This window comes from Callionymus lyra, chromosome 1, assembly GCF_982586985.1.
Source record: "Callionymus lyra chromosome 1, fCalLyr1.hap1.1, whole genome shotgun sequence".
NCBI classification, from domain to species: domain Eukaryota; kingdom Metazoa; phylum Chordata; class Actinopteri; order Syngnathiformes; family Callionymidae; genus Callionymus; species Callionymus lyra.
In genome coordinates this window covers 52,796,225-52,814,366 of record NC_141818.1, presented here as the reverse complement: position 1 = coordinate 52,814,366, position 18,142 = coordinate 52,796,225, and the positions used below count along the sequence as shown (strand labels likewise).

Below are 18,142 nucleotides of genomic sequence, written 5' to 3'. Positions count from 1 at the left end.
GCTCTGCTGTGAATTATTTTACATTATACACGTCGATTTATAACACGACTTCCATTTTTCTCTCTATAATGTTGTGAAACTATAATAATATCCAGTAAAATTAAGAAAAACATTATGTTCTACACACTAACACAGAGCTAAATTATTAACTGTGCACTTTGGAAGAATACACTGCATGATGAATGTAAAAATGTTCAAACCACCAAATCCCAAACACCGAGGCAAAACTGGCTTCTGGATATTTCCCTTTTCAGCTGCTGGCAGAGCTTTCTAACCTGCCAACCAGAGCAAGAGGTACAAACCGCTGCCTCTGTTCCATCAAACATGTCCCAGGAACAAAACCTCCAGTGCAGTAGCAAAGAACTTAAGCCAATAACACCACATTTGTGCCAGTAGGAGGCTCAGTTCTAGACCGGGTTGTTCTGGGCCATGCCCTCGACTGACGTGCACAGATGTTTCTCTAAAACACCACATGGAGTTAGTTTTTTTAAAGTGCAACTGAACTTTAAAAAGTAGACTGAAGAAGAAGTTACTATTCTGGATGTCAAAAATGACTCGCATGGATAAAGCGAGCTGTTAAAAATACAATGTTGTCCATGGAGAAAACCCTACCTCGGCATATACTTGCTGGTCTTCCTCCAAGAGAAGCCGGTCACGGAGCGAGGGTGAGCCAGGTACACGAAGGAAAACTCCAGATCTCCCTTAAGACCGCAGTCGCTCTCTGGAGGTGTGAACAGGCAGGAGACGCCGGACTTCCACTTGCTCGTGCTGTACCAGACCTTGACGAGGCAGTCATCCTGGACAGAGAAATTCAACTGATGAACATAGCAGAGAGACTCAATATACAAAAAAAAACCTTTCTATTATCAAAAATAAACGGTATAAAAAAAAAAAAGAGGGATCCTCACTTGTCCTGCCGTTGCAAAGAATTGTCCATCAGGAGAAAACTTCATGAGACTGACTGGAGAGGCCGTCCTGCAACAAAGCAGATTAAAAACTTGTAAGTTAAGAGTGAGAAGTGAAAAGTACAGTTGAGGATCAGGACAGAAGGACCATTACCTTAACAAGAAAAAAAGTAATAATAAAAGCAGGTAAAAATTTTCAAACAATATATATTCCTATCACTTATTTTACATTGTTGATATAGAATAGAATAGAAAATGTTTATTCATCCCCAGAGGGGAAACACACTTTTACAACAGCACAGTTGAAAAAATAAAGTGCAAGGAAAAAAGAAATAATAAAAGAGATAATAAAAAAATAAAAATAAAACGATCTTAAAGATATACAAATGATTTACAATATTAGAAATTTAACACTATTAACAAAATAAAATAAAATAAAAATAAAATAAGATAAAATAAAAACAAAAAATAAAATAAACAAGAGAAGAAGAACACACTACGGATTAGCATCAGGATATTTAAAGTAGAGAGTTAAATATCCTGACACCAGTTGGGATGAAGGAATACCTTTATAATCTTATTATTATTTAATTTTTTATTATTTTTTAATATTATGAAGTAATACTTTTCATATTTTTCTAATGAATCAAACTCGTCTACCTTTGTATCAAGGATGATGAGGGATACATCTATAAAGTATACGGTATTTATTTAAAGCGATAATGATGTAGTATGCATGTGTAACCATTATGTACTTATATGGAACTGTTAAGTACTGCATATAAATTATGAATATAAGTAAGTAACTAAGTAAGTAATTTGTATTTATAAAGTGCTTTTCCAGACCAGGGTCACAAAGCACTTAAACAATCAAAACAATACTCAATAAAATATATACTTTAAAGACAAGATAATACTGAGAACAACACAGGAGTTCCAGAAAATCAAGGAAAAGCCTGAACAAATAAAGATGTCTTGAGATGTTTTTTGAAGTGTTAAGTATATAATTTATGAATATAAATTATTCTATATAATATTGTGAAATATACTTTTATTTTAAAATAATATTTATGTAGTATAATTGTAGTGGCTAAAGTGTATGTCTTTACAGATACAGGTGTTTATACGTTATATATTTTTACATCTATATGGATAATATTCTGCTACAAACTAAAAAGTTCAAAAGGAGTAGGAAATTAAAAAGTTTTTTTTTTTACTTCTTTCTACTTATTTTTCATTTGTTTACTTCATTTTTTAATTAGTATTTCTTTCCTTTGAATGTAGAAATAGTCCACAATGAAGGAATCAAATTTAAGTCAAAGCAAAAGATGTTGTTTTGGGGTTTTTTTAAACACAGAATGCTTCCAGAATCTTCCCATTGGCTTCTCTATTGGTACCTCTGACATATTCCTTGCTTGACAGATTGGCACATTTTACGGTCAAGTGAGCAGCTGAAGTTTAAACTGAATGACAGAATGACACAGCACTAACCCATTCTAGTGATTTTTAATGTTTGTTTGCTACTGAGGGGGATTTTCTTTCTTCTGCCATCGGTGGCAGAAAAATGTCTGGCTCAGCTAAATTACTCTTTCAGCCAGAGTTGTAAAAGTGGATTCATAAGCACAAAGTAAATGTATCTTCTTATGTGAACGGAGGACGTGTGGGACGTGACGCAAGTGCATTGCATCATGCAGAAGAAAACGGCATCAAAAAACTCTTCTTACTTGCTCTGCCAGATGCAGCTCCAGCTACTGTTACATTCTTGGAAGGTCATCTCAGGAGGTCGTCTGAGGTCATCCTTTAACCCTCTACCGTTCGCCCACAACTGGAGGCTGGTGGAGCCCGTCAGGAGGGTTCCATCTGATCGGGAGGAAACGCAAACAGTGAGGATGTTTGTTTGTACTAAACAAAAATCAACTCATCAAACAAACATACAGCAAAAGATCCTGACCTGTAGGATGCCACGCCAGGTTTCGTACCATGGAGTGCAACACAAACTGCCTGGTCTTCTGCCATTGGCCTGTTGACGACTACACACACAAAAATCAACACAACCACAAGTTTATTTCTTAAACTGAGCGATGTTCAGACAATACTGACACACAACAAAATTATTAAATAAAAAAGATTAGTAGACAGACTTAATAAGCTGATTTAATGTTGACAGTGCTAATGCTAATAGCAAACACTTTAGTTAGTGCTTCATTAAAGACACGCGTGTAAGATTGTCATGGAAAATTGCTGCTCACCGTCAAGGATCTGTCTTTGGGATTTGGAGGCTCAAATATACAAACAATGCTTCCATAGGAAGCTGCAATCTGTGAGGAGAAAGAAAAACATAGGACATTTAAAAAACAAACACAATAACCGTTATAAGGTTAAACCATTAGCTAAAATATTTAACCATTTTGTGTGGAGGGAATTTGTATGGAAAAATAAAACCTGCTGAAAAAAAAAAAAAATATATATGCCATATAAATTCCATAAATTAAACATAACTAAAAGAACAACCATGTTGGAGATTTTGCACAATAATTCAAATTACACACACACATCTTTAGGAAGCGTCCAACAATACTGCATATCTGGTATAACATACAATAGAATCATCTTTGGATACAAGTTGGTCTGTTCTTGTTGATGCATCTTGGATATTTGAAATTGTATTTGTACATAAAGAAGATAATAGAAATATAATTCTTACTGAGAAAGTAACAAAGAATCTATTAAAAACAACTAAACCCAAAGTGAGGTCGATTAACACTAACAAAAGAATAGAGACAATAGAGACTCACTTGTAAATTGAGATTAAAACAACATATAGAGAAATAAGGAGGGAAATGTCTCAAGTATAAACAACATTACCAAAAGATAATATATAACTTAAGTTAAAAATAAAAAGCAATCAACAGGTTGAGTATGTGTAAATGTTTTCATTAATATAAAATCATAAAGTTTCGAAAAGAAAATCAACCTTTTGAATCCTTTTCCTCTTCTTCTACGCGTAGATTTCAAACTTGAATTAACACACCTTTGACGCAGACTTGACCATTGAAGTGTTCGTATCTTTGTCATGTGACGGACAATACATAAGGCAGGTGAGGATTTTTGAGGATTTTAAGGGCACCTTAAAGTTTAAAAACTACAGTAAATTATGTTATGCGATTTACCCGTTGGTTGGCTACGGGTTGGTTATAGTTTAATACCTATTCAAAGTGGGTATATGCAGATTTTTTCTGATAACTACTGGTAGGTCTTTGTTGTGATGGGATTAGGAGGTGTATTATGATTACAGAGCGCAACTGTGTGTAACCGGTAAGAAACTCTAACAACCCTCGACTATTTAATATTTCAAACCTTGACAAAAGATATTTAATACTATTCTGAAAAGAGTTTTCATCAACAGGATCCAAACAAATCATTATGTGAACACCATATTTGTAAGAAAGTTAAAAAGACAAAACAAACAACAGATAAAACACTATAGATTAGTGACTTGAGAAGTTCTAGTACTTGGCAAAGGAAAAGAGTTGTGTTCCCTTCTTTATCTGAGACCTTTTCTTTTTTTCCTGGTAGAGAAAAAAGAGCAGCGTGACTTTATGAAGTAATTATATCATCCAGTGAGTCCAGACAAAGATAAAGAGGGTCATTCAATTAGACCAACTTGAGCTTTGGCTGAAAATCGTTCATTTAAACTGGACTTCTTCAATTAAGTAGAGATTCGATTTTACCGCTAATAGAATTAGCACACGGCTTAAATCAAGTGTTTTAAAAGCAGGAGACCGATACAACAACTGTCACCCAAGATAAAGACGCAGCTTCACGAGCCAATCTGTGTATTTAAATCTCCCAGATTACCAAATAACTACTACAATATAACATTTGTTTAACAGCCAATGGTGGAGAATCAGATAACAGACAAACGGAGGGTTAATCATTGTAACCACAGGAGCGTAAAAGCACGCCGGAAGCATGTCGGGTCGGTCCGGCACAAAATGAATTGGATTAAACATCACATGAGGTGAGTGAAAAGGGTGGTTAAGCACATTCTTCAGGGGAATTAAACGGGCCGATCGGGTCCATGTGGCTCAGAGAGTCTTAATGACGTTCAACTTTGAATGCCAGGATCTAAAAGATTCAAACAAACCATCGACGTGTTGCCTTCTGGCTGTTTGAAGTAATGTTTTGACTTTGAAAAGTATGAAGTAATAAATCATACAATTTTAAGCCTCAAAAAAGAAACACTATATGCATGACAAACAGGCTTTTTTAACCGTCAATCAATGCATGGTTAGTTATTAATGACCTTTTGACAAACAGAGACTTTCTAAATAATGAAACCAATATGACTATAAATCATTTTTAAAATATAGTAAAGTGAGTTCAGTATCTAGGTCAGTACTACAAGACATACGTGTTTTATTAAGGTACATCATTTAACTAAAAACATGTACACAATGTTTTGACAAAAAAGCATCATTGTATTGATTTTGCATAAAATATAAAATGATTCTTTATTCGTCTGAAATAGGAAAATATTACACATGTAGTCCTCGAAAAGAACGAGTAATAATACAGACTTATTACAAAACTAATGCATACATCAATGCTGGAAAACTTTATGATGACTTTTAATCTACAGGAAACACGTGGCTCACAGTTTTAATCACTCTGAAAACAACATCTATTTTATTGACAATCTATTAATGGTAAGAAAACGTTTTACTATCCTTTTCTCCGCCACATACGATATCCATCAGTCACATATTATTTTTTATTACATGTAGCAGATAATAAAAGTTTGGTGTAAATGTCATCTTTTCAATAGAGCAGCTTCTCTTATACAACCATAAATACATTCCAGCTACATAAGTGTTTTAGGCAAAAAACAGTTGTTTTTTTAAAATCTTTAAACTACCCTTTTGTAAAAGAACAAGAAACTGAATGAACAAACAAAAATAATAATGAGAAAAAAATGTTTCCCCTTAATTGTTGCGGAAGACGAGCTCTACTGATCCCTCATAATGAGTCTTATATAGTGAAGATCTTTCGTTAAATGTATTACAACAGTTTTAATTAATCCCAGAAATAAAAAAATAAAATTAATTGGCTTGGTTTAGTGTCATGCAGAAGAACACGACACTGCATGGTAGAAGTGCAGCATCAGAAAAGTGAAGATTTCAAATAAAAGTGCTTAATTTAAATAATGAAATATATACATAACCAATTATAAAGTAAATCACAGTGACTGGCAGCCAGTTATAGTACTAGGAGGAAAGAAATCCTTACATTCAAGAATGACTTGTGAATGATTATTTGACAACAAATGTGCTAAAAATCATCATCACTAGTGTTGACGGTAACAACATAAAAGCTAAATATCTACTAGTGTTGAGTTAATGAGGCCTCGTGATACAGCTGTGTAGTGAAGACACTGCATCATGATACAGTTTCTATATTTTTAAAGCACCACTAGATGGCACTCTCTTCTTTATAATGGTAGGCTCTGATCCAGACATGGGCGGCAGAGTGAAGATCAAGTAGAAACTTGTTTTATCTCAAATCTAAATATGTATATTAAGGAACTTTATCCTTCGTTTTATTAATATTTGTGATAGTTCATTATTAAATCAAATATATACAAAATATTTTAGATAAAAGTAGTTTCATGTCATTTTTTTTTTATTTACCAAGATTGTTCGTCCACGCTATTTAAAGTCGAAATCATGGCAATTTTTCAACCAATCTTGGCAGCTTTAGTTTCCTGAGACACTCATGATATTTTAATTACTAATTGAAAATTATTAAATTAAGTTTATTTGAATCGATCTTTGAAAAGACAACCAAATTACATGATCAAATTCAATTATTCAATTGGCATTTACAGTTGAGATTTGTGGTAATAAAAACAAACCTGTCCCTGCAGAGAGCAGTCGACGCAGCCGACTTGAATGTTGCCGTGTTTGGCTCCCGGGATGATCTGGAGTCGCTGGAAGTCGCTGCCCAGTATCACCACGTCACAGCCGGAAGCGTACGCCTTCGGGGAGGAAGTGGAGGGAAACAGTCAGAACCATCAGACACTGGAATATTTTGAAATTTCACAATCATTTTTTTTTTACTTTAATTTTAGGCTGATTTAACATCACATTTATTAATTTATTTATTAATTTATTCATATATCATTAATATATTAACTCCCAAATAAGTGCTGCTCTGCTTCCAGTCCCTGGAACTCATCACCACCCGCCCTCAGAAACAAATACATTTATCCATTTTGATCACAACTTAAAACTCATCTTTCAAAACTGCCCATTTCACCAGTGCTGTGTCTCAAATCACATACTTCTCTTAGTGCACTGGTTAGTATGCATCAGGATAGTGTACGTACTAACTAGTAACTAATTCTCCACAGATAGAATGTCTCAAATCAAACAGGAAAAAACGCGACAGCTTCTTCTTCTACTAGTATTTAATGATTATTTCAACCAGCTGTAGGAACACTATCGCCACCTGCTGGCAGAACGTTTGGTTTGGATCAAGAAATATGAGAAATATTGACGAAATATTCACGCCGGTATCAGCAGCGAAGACGTGTCATCCTCGTACTGCTGCTGAAAATACAATACAAGTGTATATAAATATAAATATATACTTGGATATATATATGATGTAACTTCCGTTTACAACGTCAACGTCACTAAGATGGAGTCGTTTAGTGTAGAAAGTGTCCTTCGATCCATACTCAGTTTTGTGTGTGTTTTAGTGACAATTTAGTGTGTATAGAGCACTACATTTACATACTAAGAATTGAGACGTGCTTATGCACTAAAAATACCAAGTTTAAGTACACAAGTATGTGCTTTAAGACACAGCTCTGATTTCTACTCCATCTTTTTTGACAGTTTATCAATGTTGCTGATTCTTATCATGTTATCATGTGTTTAAATATGTTTTGATGACGTCTTCAGTCGTTTTTCCGCTTTTAAATGCGTCCTTAAAATATTTGTTACAAAACACAATTTTCGATGCCACAAGGAAGAAGAAAAAAAAAAGCACCAAATTTAATAGAAACATTTGTATCAAGAAAAGAAATAACTTCTGTTACAACATGTACCAATTTACCAAAGTTAATGTTAAATATTTATCTTTAAAAAAAACAGAATAGAAACTGAACTATGATTAAGTTTCAGGTTTGAGGAAGTGCAATAAATAAAATCACAATATTTTGAATTTTAAATTGCAGAATAAAAAGGAGTATTGTATCTGGATACCTCATTTTATTAATACTTTGAGTTTTAAATCGTTTGACAACCCTGGCACCTTCTAATTAAAATGTCTTATAATAATGATTATTAACAGATTATTAATAGAGCATCAGATGTTTTCCTGACACACACAAAGCTAGGTTGGATAAACTTTCTGCTTTTCCATCATTTTGAGGTTCTGTAACCAATCATTTCATAACACCAGATAAGCCCAAGGCTTTAGCAAACCAATCTTTTCATAAGAAACTGCAGTTTCATAAGGAAGAAAAAAAAGGAAACAAAAGTCCTACAGACAAACCAGACTGATCTCTTTTAATCACGCTGCTATGATTTAATCACGTCACAGCAGCTGCCCCCTACAGGAGATACCTTTTATTATTCTGGCTTCGGTTCTAATCGCTCGGAACTGTCGAACATTAACTTCTTAGTGATTTGTTATCAACGGAAATGCAGTCGCCCTTATATTTAGTACTCATTTGGTTGATTAGGGTTGTCCATTTACTGATGTAGGTCAAGGGTTTGGAAAAAAGGAAGGAAATATTTTTACAACACTCTGGTTTCCTCCCACAGTCCAAACACATGGTGTTTGATTGAGAACTTGGAAGAAAATGACTGTAGGTAGGAGTGTGTGTGTGTGACAGACTGGCGTCCTGTCCAGTGTGTCCCCTGCCTCTTGCCCGATGAAACTATTATGGGCTCCAGCCCCCCTGTGACCTCCATAAGGGATTAAGCGGCACAGAAAATGAATGAATTGCAGTTTCCAATCCCCAAATTAAAGAAAAAATGATTGATTGAGCCTTTGACTGAACACATTTCTGGAGACTGAATACAAAAAAACAATCAATTTAATAATCTTTTTATGAAGAAATTAAACCCTTGAACTAGTGAGTCAACCCTCCAGGACAGCTTAGTAAATTGCTTGATAGAAATCAAACAATCAGTGAAAACACTTTGAGGCTGATTGTGGACAAAACTGAAATTCTGGTTATTGATCGTGATGATAAGGTTCCAGGGTTGATTCAGTACTTGGGTGACTTAGTTTAGTCTGTCAAACTGAGCCTGAGAAACCTGGAAACCTTTGTATTTGACAAATGTCTCTAGTTCAACACTGAACAAAACTCACCAGAAACCGTTTCAACTGAGAAAAAATTCTAAACTTAGGAAAATGATGTCACAACATGATCTGGATCTTAAAATGTGTTTGTGTAGTTCAGACTATTGTAACAGTTTATTTTGTGTCTAAACAAGAAGGATGTGTCTCGCCTGCAGTTCATACAAAACTCTGCAGCCAGAATTCTGAGCCGCTCTAGTAGAAGAACTCACATTTCTCCTTCAAACTCTTCACTGGCTGCCAGTTTCTTTCAGGATCATTTTAAAATTCTGGTTCTTACTTTCAGATCTATTCATGGTCAGGTCCCTCCTTACATCAATGATCTGATGCAGCCTTACACCTCAGCTCGGGCTCTGAGGTCTGTGGATCAGAATCTACTGATGGTTCCTGAACACGGTTCAGGCTTTTCTTTGATTCTCTGAGACTCCTGTGTTTATCTTGGTGTTGTCTTGACCCTTTAAGAATATATTTTACTGGGTATTGTTTTGATAGTTTAAGCGCTTGGTCTAGAAAAGCGCTCTAAAAATATGACTTTCTGACCTCCATTGTGAACCTGAGGCTAAAACATTGCTCCTGCTGACTCATGCAAAGAGCTGGAATAATGATTTGTTTGAACATAATTAGACCAATATGTCACTGCAAACATAATAAAACAACTTTAATCAGCTGCTCTCCTATCGCCTGCAGGCTTGGGAAACACTTTGAACATGAGCCCAGCACACCATCAACAATAATCTGCATGATCACCGTCACCCGCCTGCTGCACACCAGGTTATGACATAAAAACACTGAGTGACAGATCATCCTCAGGCAAAAAAACAATGATGCTGAAACTGTAATAGGTTTACGATTCAAACTGTACAGAGCACGAAACTCGATGTTAATCACAACAACTCATCATGTGCATGTTTATTCAACCCCCCATGTTTAGAATAACTGGAGGTTATAAACTCATCCGAACGTCAGGATTATGTCGATTTGAGTCTGCTGGCTCTGGTAACCTGCTCCACCTATTTACTCACAGAACTGGTTGGAGGATCATTCTGACCCTGCAGACCAGCTCAGGAGAACAGAGAACTTGTTGATGTGTACTGGTAAAACTGGGGAGATTAAAAAAAAAAAGACTATATATGCAGTGTATTCTCGTGCCTTTGTTGATATAAGCAAATACGTGTAGTTTCAATTTCTTTTGCTACAACATGACCCGTTTGTTTATGTTAATTCTGTGGTAAGTTAAGTGTGTTCTTAAATACTCAATTTTCACCTCGGTGAGACTTTGACCTGAGCAAATGCTCTTTTTGACAGCATGTGTTAACTGTGGAAAGTCTACCAGAGAAGACTGACTACAAACCTATGGAAGTATATAAGTATACAAGTGCCAGCAGTTGACATTTAACTTTTAAATTCAATATACAATTTAAGATGTTTGAATTATGATTTTTGGGGGAGGGAAAATAATAAATAACTTATATTTATTTATATTATTGAATTAAACAATTGCTTTATAGAAATGTTAGGTTTTTATTAAATAATTGTATTAAAACAATTATATATTATATATAAGTTTAGTTTTTATGAATAAAGCTAGATGTTGTAATTCCAATATTTAATACTATAAAAAGAATAGAAGCGCCACTAGACAATACCAAAAAGAGTAGCAAGCTACATAATCGAACAGTCATGTGATCGTCTGCATGTCACATGATTGGCTGAAGGTTTGATCAAGTAGATTTAGAAACACTTGGTCTATACGTTTCAATTAATTTTGAAAATGTCATTTTAAAAATGGTATTATTTAAAATTCTTCCAATTAATTCAACCTTTTAATACAAAAATGATTGAGTTCAATTATTAACAATACAAATAAAAAAACAAGCCCTCAATAATAACTTTTAACCATTTAATATTTTGATTCCACTGATAAACGTCCAGAGATTTCCAACTTTTTGACACATGACAAATACTTCTCAGCCATCGCCGTAGATGCTTCTTCTCGCTAATAAAGAACATGTACTGCTAATAAAGAACATGTACTGCTAATAAAGAACATGTACTGCACTTACTGTGAACGGCACATTGTTGACGCTCCCCACAGAGAAACAATTGTCGCCGGGGTTGACGGCCCCCGTGAGGACCTGGTGCAGATTCATGTCTCGTGTTGGCGGTCCCGGTGCAGGGAACTCCTACATTCCAATCCAGGTGGCGGACAACTTTTACCCAGCATGCATCTCAGTGGCGCTCCACTTTTCATCAAGCCTCCTGAAAATAGATTTTGAGGGGGAGAGGTGACGACTGGTGAGATGTGGTTGTGAAAATCATCAAGGCAGAAATGCTCGTTTGAAGGGGAAAAGTATTGACGGACGGAGCATTGATTTTTCACTCGGGAACACTGATCAAAGCAGAAGTAGATCAACAGGACTATTTAAAAAAAGATCGTTTTCACTTCCTCATCTTGAGAATGTTGCGAAACTAAAAACTTTTCCAATATAACAATAACAAGGACAGTTGAAATATGTCGCTGATTAGATAACTTTCTTTCTTTCTGACAAGTACTACACAACTTTCTGTTTTCATCTCCTCCGCTGAGGAGGCAAATTAATAATTATAGAAGACATGAAAGTTGCTTTTTCAGCTGCGTCGCTCAGATTAGTCCCCTGCAGAGCATTGTTGGGTTTCAAATTAAATGGTGAAGTTGTCGGCGCGAAGGAAGAAATTGTGCAGACAACAGAAGATTCGGTTGAAAATCATTAACAGATACTGTCAAGACAGTCTTTGAAGAAGATGACCCGAGAGAAACTTCCTGTCTGTTTCTGCAGCAGGATGGTTTACAGGCACGGAAAAGTCATTAACGAAAACAGCAGGTGACACTGTGCGACTTTTCTGGTTGACCAAACATGTCTTTCCAATATAGCAGGCCGTCATCATCTCACTCCGAGCTCAAAAATCAAACAAAAGTAAGACAGTTTTAACTGAGAACATTCATTTGTTAGCTGAGCTGCATTGAAACAGCTCAGCTTCTTCATTGCTGAGTCAAGAGAATGCAGTCATTTAAACTCTTTCCTGTACCACTTAAACAACTTGTTTTAAAAAACCCTATTAAGGTCCAGTCGAGGGGAGAAGTTACCACGACACCATGTTCACGCTCTACTGGTGTAGCAATGAAGATGATTCACTCAAACTGAAATGTATCCAACAGAGCTATAAACAAACATGATGTGTGAGGAAGGAGTCAACAGGATGTTGAGGATGTAATTGTTTAGTTCTTAGTTAGTTAAGTTAGCAAAGTTTAGATGCACTGTTAAGTCACTTTGAGTTTTATTTGACTAAAATCAGGTTCATCAACTTTATTTTTTGTGGGCATTTTTCCGTCTGAGAACTTCCTGCCGGGGAAGATCAAAACGGAAATGGTTAAACTGAAAATGTGGTTTGACAAAAAACTATTATTATTAAACTTCAGTAAAACTAAATTCAAGCTACTCAGCAATTGCAATAAAAGTACACAATTAGGGATAAAAGTAGGTGGTTTGGATATTGAAAGAGTTAATGAAAATAAGTTTCTTAGTGTAATAATTGATGATAAAATAAACTGGAAGTCTTATATAAAACAAACTCAAGAAGCATTTCCCTTCTGAACAAAGCGAAACACATTCTGGATCACAAATAACTGCACAATCTTTACTGTTCAATGATTCCTCCATATATTCATTACTGTGACGAGGTCTTAAAATTCATGGACCTGCTTCACTACAAAACAGCACAAACCATGAACAAAGCAACAAACAATCTACTGCCTGAAAACATTTATTAAAATTGTTTTTTTATCAGAGACGAGGGTTATAATACAACGTTAAAAAGTGTTTGTGTTTCTGTTTGTGTAACAGACTGGATGAGGAGCTCAAGCAATGTTCCAGCGTGACCCAGTTTAAAAGGCGGTACAAACACATGGTTTTCACAAGGTACAGGGAAGAAGAAGGACGATAACAATCGTTTTATTTATTTATTATTTGTTTACTCTATTTTATTTACATGTTGTAAACATGTTTATGTAAATATGTAAAAAATAAATAAATAACAGTTTGCAGTTATCAATTGCATTGTGGAGAAGTTTTACATTTTTAAGGTTTTTTTAATTTTTAAGGTTTAAATAAGCTTATGCTTGAGCTACTTCTTTTCGGACATATGGGTTCATATCATCATTGTTTGACCATTATTGTTTTGACTATCGCTATCTTTCTTTCTCTAATCTCATTGGTTTTGTTTTATTGTCTGAAGTTTATCTTCTTATGGACCTTCACATGTTCGAAATGAAGCATTCATTCATTCATTCATTCATTCATTCATTCATTGACAGTAAAATTTGCTTTGCATTTTTTTCCAAGAGCATTTTTTAACAAGACGAATACTTGATTTAACGAAGCCTATTTTTGTTTAACATAAAAATGAGAGATACATAGGCAAGGTATGAACCTCGGACTGTATTCAACAAATTGATATCCACTACGGCTGCACGGTTCTGTAAATAAGTTTGATATTGGTGTCTTTAATTGCAATATCGATATTAATGCGATATTTTTTACTTTCTAAAAAGGCAGCCGCGAGTTCTGTAGAGAGGTCCGGGGGTTTAGAGAAGTAAAAACGATGCGATCTACGCCTTTCGTTTACTTCCACGCTTTGGCGTCGACATGATGGTCGAAAAATATCACTTATAACACTCGGTCTCGCTGGACTTGCATCGGTATCCCGCCAAATTAGCGACATCAGAGAGGAGCCGCCGGCGCGTCGTGATATAGATTTTAAGAGAATATAATGTGCTCTGATCGGAACTTTATATAAAGTTAAGTCACAGATAAAGCTTCCATATTCAATTTGATGCTTCTCTGCAGGTTGCAAGACAAGAAATCTTATCAAAATCATGCAGCTTGTTAATGTTACTCCAAACTTCCCAGTGATCCAGGGCCACATGTGGCTCCTGTAACTTAGATGGATTCGGAGAAAATAAATTATAATGTGAACAAATGATATTCATTTTATTTCTATTAATTTAACTTTTTGAAAAAGCTGTTTTTGTTTACAAGTACATTAGTTTTCCGACTGACAACTAAATGGTTTTATTTTTTTTAATTTTTCCATCTAAAATGTTTGTGGAGAGTTAAGATCCACAGCAGCGTCATTTGTTATTGAACCGCCATATAAACAATAGCACTTTTTATTCAAGCTATATTTAAGTTCAATCAAAATTGTTAAGTGCTTATTTTTTATTCCATTTTCAATGTGGCGTTTCCATTTGTCTAAAAAAAAATAAAACGTATTCTTTACAAGACCATTACCAGTCGAATGGATTTGGCGGCTCCGGGAGAGAGTTTCAATTTCTGCTTCTAAATGGGTCTTTACAAAGGAAAGGTCGGACGATCTCTTGCTTTAAAAGCTCATGACACCGAAGACCTGAGGGCAGACAGAAATGACATTTCAAATCCTGTGTGGGATACAATTGTTCCATCCTTAAATTCCTTGACCCGTCAACAGACCATTTGTTGACAATAAATGAATGAATCTTTTATGCTCAACGAACCGAAGCATGGACTGTAAAGTAAATCCCTTCCACTCCTATTCTTGATTTCTAAACAAACATTACTTGGCTATTTGGAAGATAACTATGACAAGGATTGCCATTGTTCAGAAACACTCCCTGAACTTATCTGACCCTGAGGAACGACCCGTTTCATTTTCTGTCTAATGAAGTCAGCGGTCAGCCATCGTGATCCGAGCGAAGCGATTGTTTCGGTGGTTCCAGCGTGGCTCGTGTGTCGCAGAAAGCGGAAGCGTTCGGACGGCTTCATGGAGAAAATGCGAGTCACGTCTGTTCGACTCACGTGACGACACCAAAGTATGTTGAAGCCAGCGACAGCACTTCTGAGCGACCTTCTGACGCTGGCGTGGACGTGGAGTGATTAGAAGTTTTAGCACATTTTCAAAGTATTACCCCTTTATAGCAGAGCTGGGCTATTATACTTTCTATATTATATAAAGGGTGCTGCAGAACAATGGCCTTAGTGCTTAGCTCTGTTTATTTTTAACCTCATTTCTTTGTTTTTATTCTGTACTCGCACCAAAAACACTGGCCATACGTTTTCAATACAGCTCCCTTCACCTTGATACCAGTTCCTGAACAATATATATATATATTTTTAAACAATTTTCAAAAGCTTTTTATGACAACAATAAATTGACATTACACATAGTATGAATCTAGAGTTTAATTTTTCAGCATGGGTAAATTTCTACTTGAAGCTGTTTTCTTTAAGAAAATATAAATAATAAATACATTCCAGTGGGAAAAGAATACTTACTAACAAATGTAAAATACATCTAATGCTCACTGCCTTTGTCAGTTATCAGTTTGAAACTAAGTAAGTAAGTAATATTTGTAGAGCGCTTTTCTAGACCAGGGTCACAAAGCGCTTAAACAATCAACACAATAAAATATATGCTTAAAAGATCAAGACAACACAGACAAACACAGGAGTCTTAGAGAATTAAGAAAAAACCTGCACAACTGAAAATGTATTTTTTTGTATAAGGATGTGTTGGTATCGAACCTGGCACCGAAAGACATGTTTTGATTCTGGATACTACAGTAGCAATTCGGTCAGTGCCAAAGTATAACCGAATATTCGATACACAGCCACAAGATAGCAGGGACAAATAAAGAACCTTAATATGTTGGTAAAAATTGTATTTAAAAAAAAAAAAGGATATTCTCAAATAAGCTTTAGTCTTATTGTACATAATTGAACTTGTTTTTAAAAAAATGCACATTTAATATAGTTTTAAACTTTAGATTAACTGCAAACATTAAATTCCATGTATAGGTTGTGTAATATTACATTTAAAAAAATTCCAGGATGATTAATTCATTCATTTTCTACCGCATTAACCCTTATGGGGGTCGCAAGGAGACTGGAGTGTATCCCAGTATCATAGGGCGAGAGGCAGGGGACACCCTGGACAGGAGGCCAGTCTGTCTCAGGACACAAAAAGACAGACAACCATTCACACACACACTCATACCTATGGACAATTTCCTCATGCTCTTAATCTACCTCTGTATGTTTTTGGACTGTGGAGTAAAACCCACACAACACAGGGGAGAACATACTAACTACACACAGAAAGGTCACGAGTTCACTCGGCATTCCAGGAATAATACGATATAAAAACAATTTATTTTCAAGAAATGCTCATAAAAATGGCAAATTGCAGGAAGAAAATATTAGAAAAGCAATATATAAAACAAGTTCAATGTTGAAGTACTACAGTGAGTTTTGCAGTAGTATTTTGAGCCCATAGTTAGATAAGCTTGATAGGAACTTAGCTGTCAAGTTTAGCTGTAGCTGCTGCTAGCATGATGACACTCAGGTGTTAGCTTCTCACCTTGTGCTGCTGCGTCTGCTCTGCTCTCATGACAAACCACCATCTTTAGTCTCATTTTCAGTCAAAGATGCGACATTAAAGAAGATGTTCTTACCTCACTTGGCGAGCGCTAGCATGACTAGCTTCTGACACTTCGTTCTTTTTTTTTTAGCAAACTCAGAGAAGCTAGCTCGAGCGACCAGGCGGCGTCTCGTTGCCAAACAGATCTTCTTATTTACTTCTTCAATGCCAACCATAGGAAGGAGAAAACCTCTCCTCGGGGGGTCAGCAAATGAAAAGCTTTGGCTTCTTCCCTCTGTGTTGTTGAGGATGTGTCATGATGACTGGGCCGCGGTGCGCGCCGGGTAATGTAGTTTTATGTAACGTGCGCAAAAGCCGGCGACAAGGAAATACGTTATTTTTTTTGTTTTTATTTCGATTTTTTTTTGTTCTTCTGTTAAAACAAAATTCCTTCTTTTTGAAATTTAATATCACCTGTTTGTCTCGTCAACCACTTGTACGCATAATTATATTTTCGGCCCACGCTATATCATTTTTTTCATTTTATTTTAACTTTAAATTCGTTTTGTGAATCAAAATATTAATAATACAAAATATAGCAAGATGTTTTTTTTTTTATGGTACTATACTAGTAGAGGAATACCTTTTTACCACCAGATGTCTCCCTCGGTCAATATTATTACATTTATTCATTCCTTCTTGTTATCTTGATTTAATTTGACTGTAATCTCTGGATTTTACCTTCTATCAATTGTATCCTTTACACATTATTTTCATTTTTATTCTTACTTTATTTTATTTGTTGTGTTCATTTATTTATTTTTAAAATATTTATTTTTTTATTATCCCATCTATTTTATTTAGTGATTTGTATTTTATTATTTGTTCTATTATCGTTATTATTAATTGCTATTTTTCTTTTTTTATTTCCTCATTCAATTTTTATTATTGTTTTTCAATACATTTCCCCACTATGGTCTAAAATAAGGTGAATCAATCAATACGAATAAACGCCTCAATACATCTGCTCTTTATATTCATTTACATTAAAACCTCAAGTGAGTAAGTAAGTATATTTATTATTTTAATATTTAAATAGGATGATTTAATCAGTGATGAGCGAAAAAAATCCAACTAAATGTCCATGATTTGTTTTCTTCTCCACTTCATTATGATGTTTATCTAATTTAATAATTAATGTTTACTTTTAATAATTCATTACCGTTTTCTTTTTATCTTAAAGTAAATACCCTGTAATCTTTAGATATTACCTTCTTTTAATGAGTATTAAACAATATTAAATATGTTTACTTTAATAAACTCTTTATTTATTTTAAGTTTAAATATAACATTATAAAAGATTGTGTTTTTGTCTGCAATAAATTATGATATTTATTAATTGTACAGCAAAGTAAGTTTTATATTCAATG

At 34.9% G+C, this 18,142-nt stretch overlaps 1 protein-coding gene across 2 annotated transcripts in view; it reads right to left on the bottom strand.

The window, feature by feature from the left end:
* dmxl1 (Dmx like 1) overlaps positions 1-17,299 on the bottom strand; it is a 73,620-nt gene extending 56,321 nt beyond the window's left edge. For both annotated transcript variants that reach the window (XM_087812382.1, XM_087812387.1), the window contains exons 1-8: positions 16,807-17,299; positions 11,345-11,540; positions 6,820-6,942; positions 3,155-3,223; positions 2,857-2,935; positions 2,630-2,765; positions 909-975; positions 613-797 (exon numbers count right to left, since the gene is read on the bottom strand). In XM_087812382.1, the coding sequence (XP_087668508.1) occupies positions 613-797; positions 909-975; positions 2,630-2,765; positions 2,857-2,935; positions 3,155-3,223; positions 6,820-6,942; positions 11,345-11,431 (746 nt within the window). In that variant the 5' untranslated portion in view covers positions 11,432-11,540; positions 16,807-17,299. The remainder of the gene's footprint in view (positions 1-612; positions 798-908; positions 976-2,629; positions 2,766-2,856; positions 2,936-3,154; positions 3,224-6,819; positions 6,943-11,344; positions 11,541-16,806) is intronic.
* Positions 17,300-18,142: the final 843 nt, after the last annotated feature.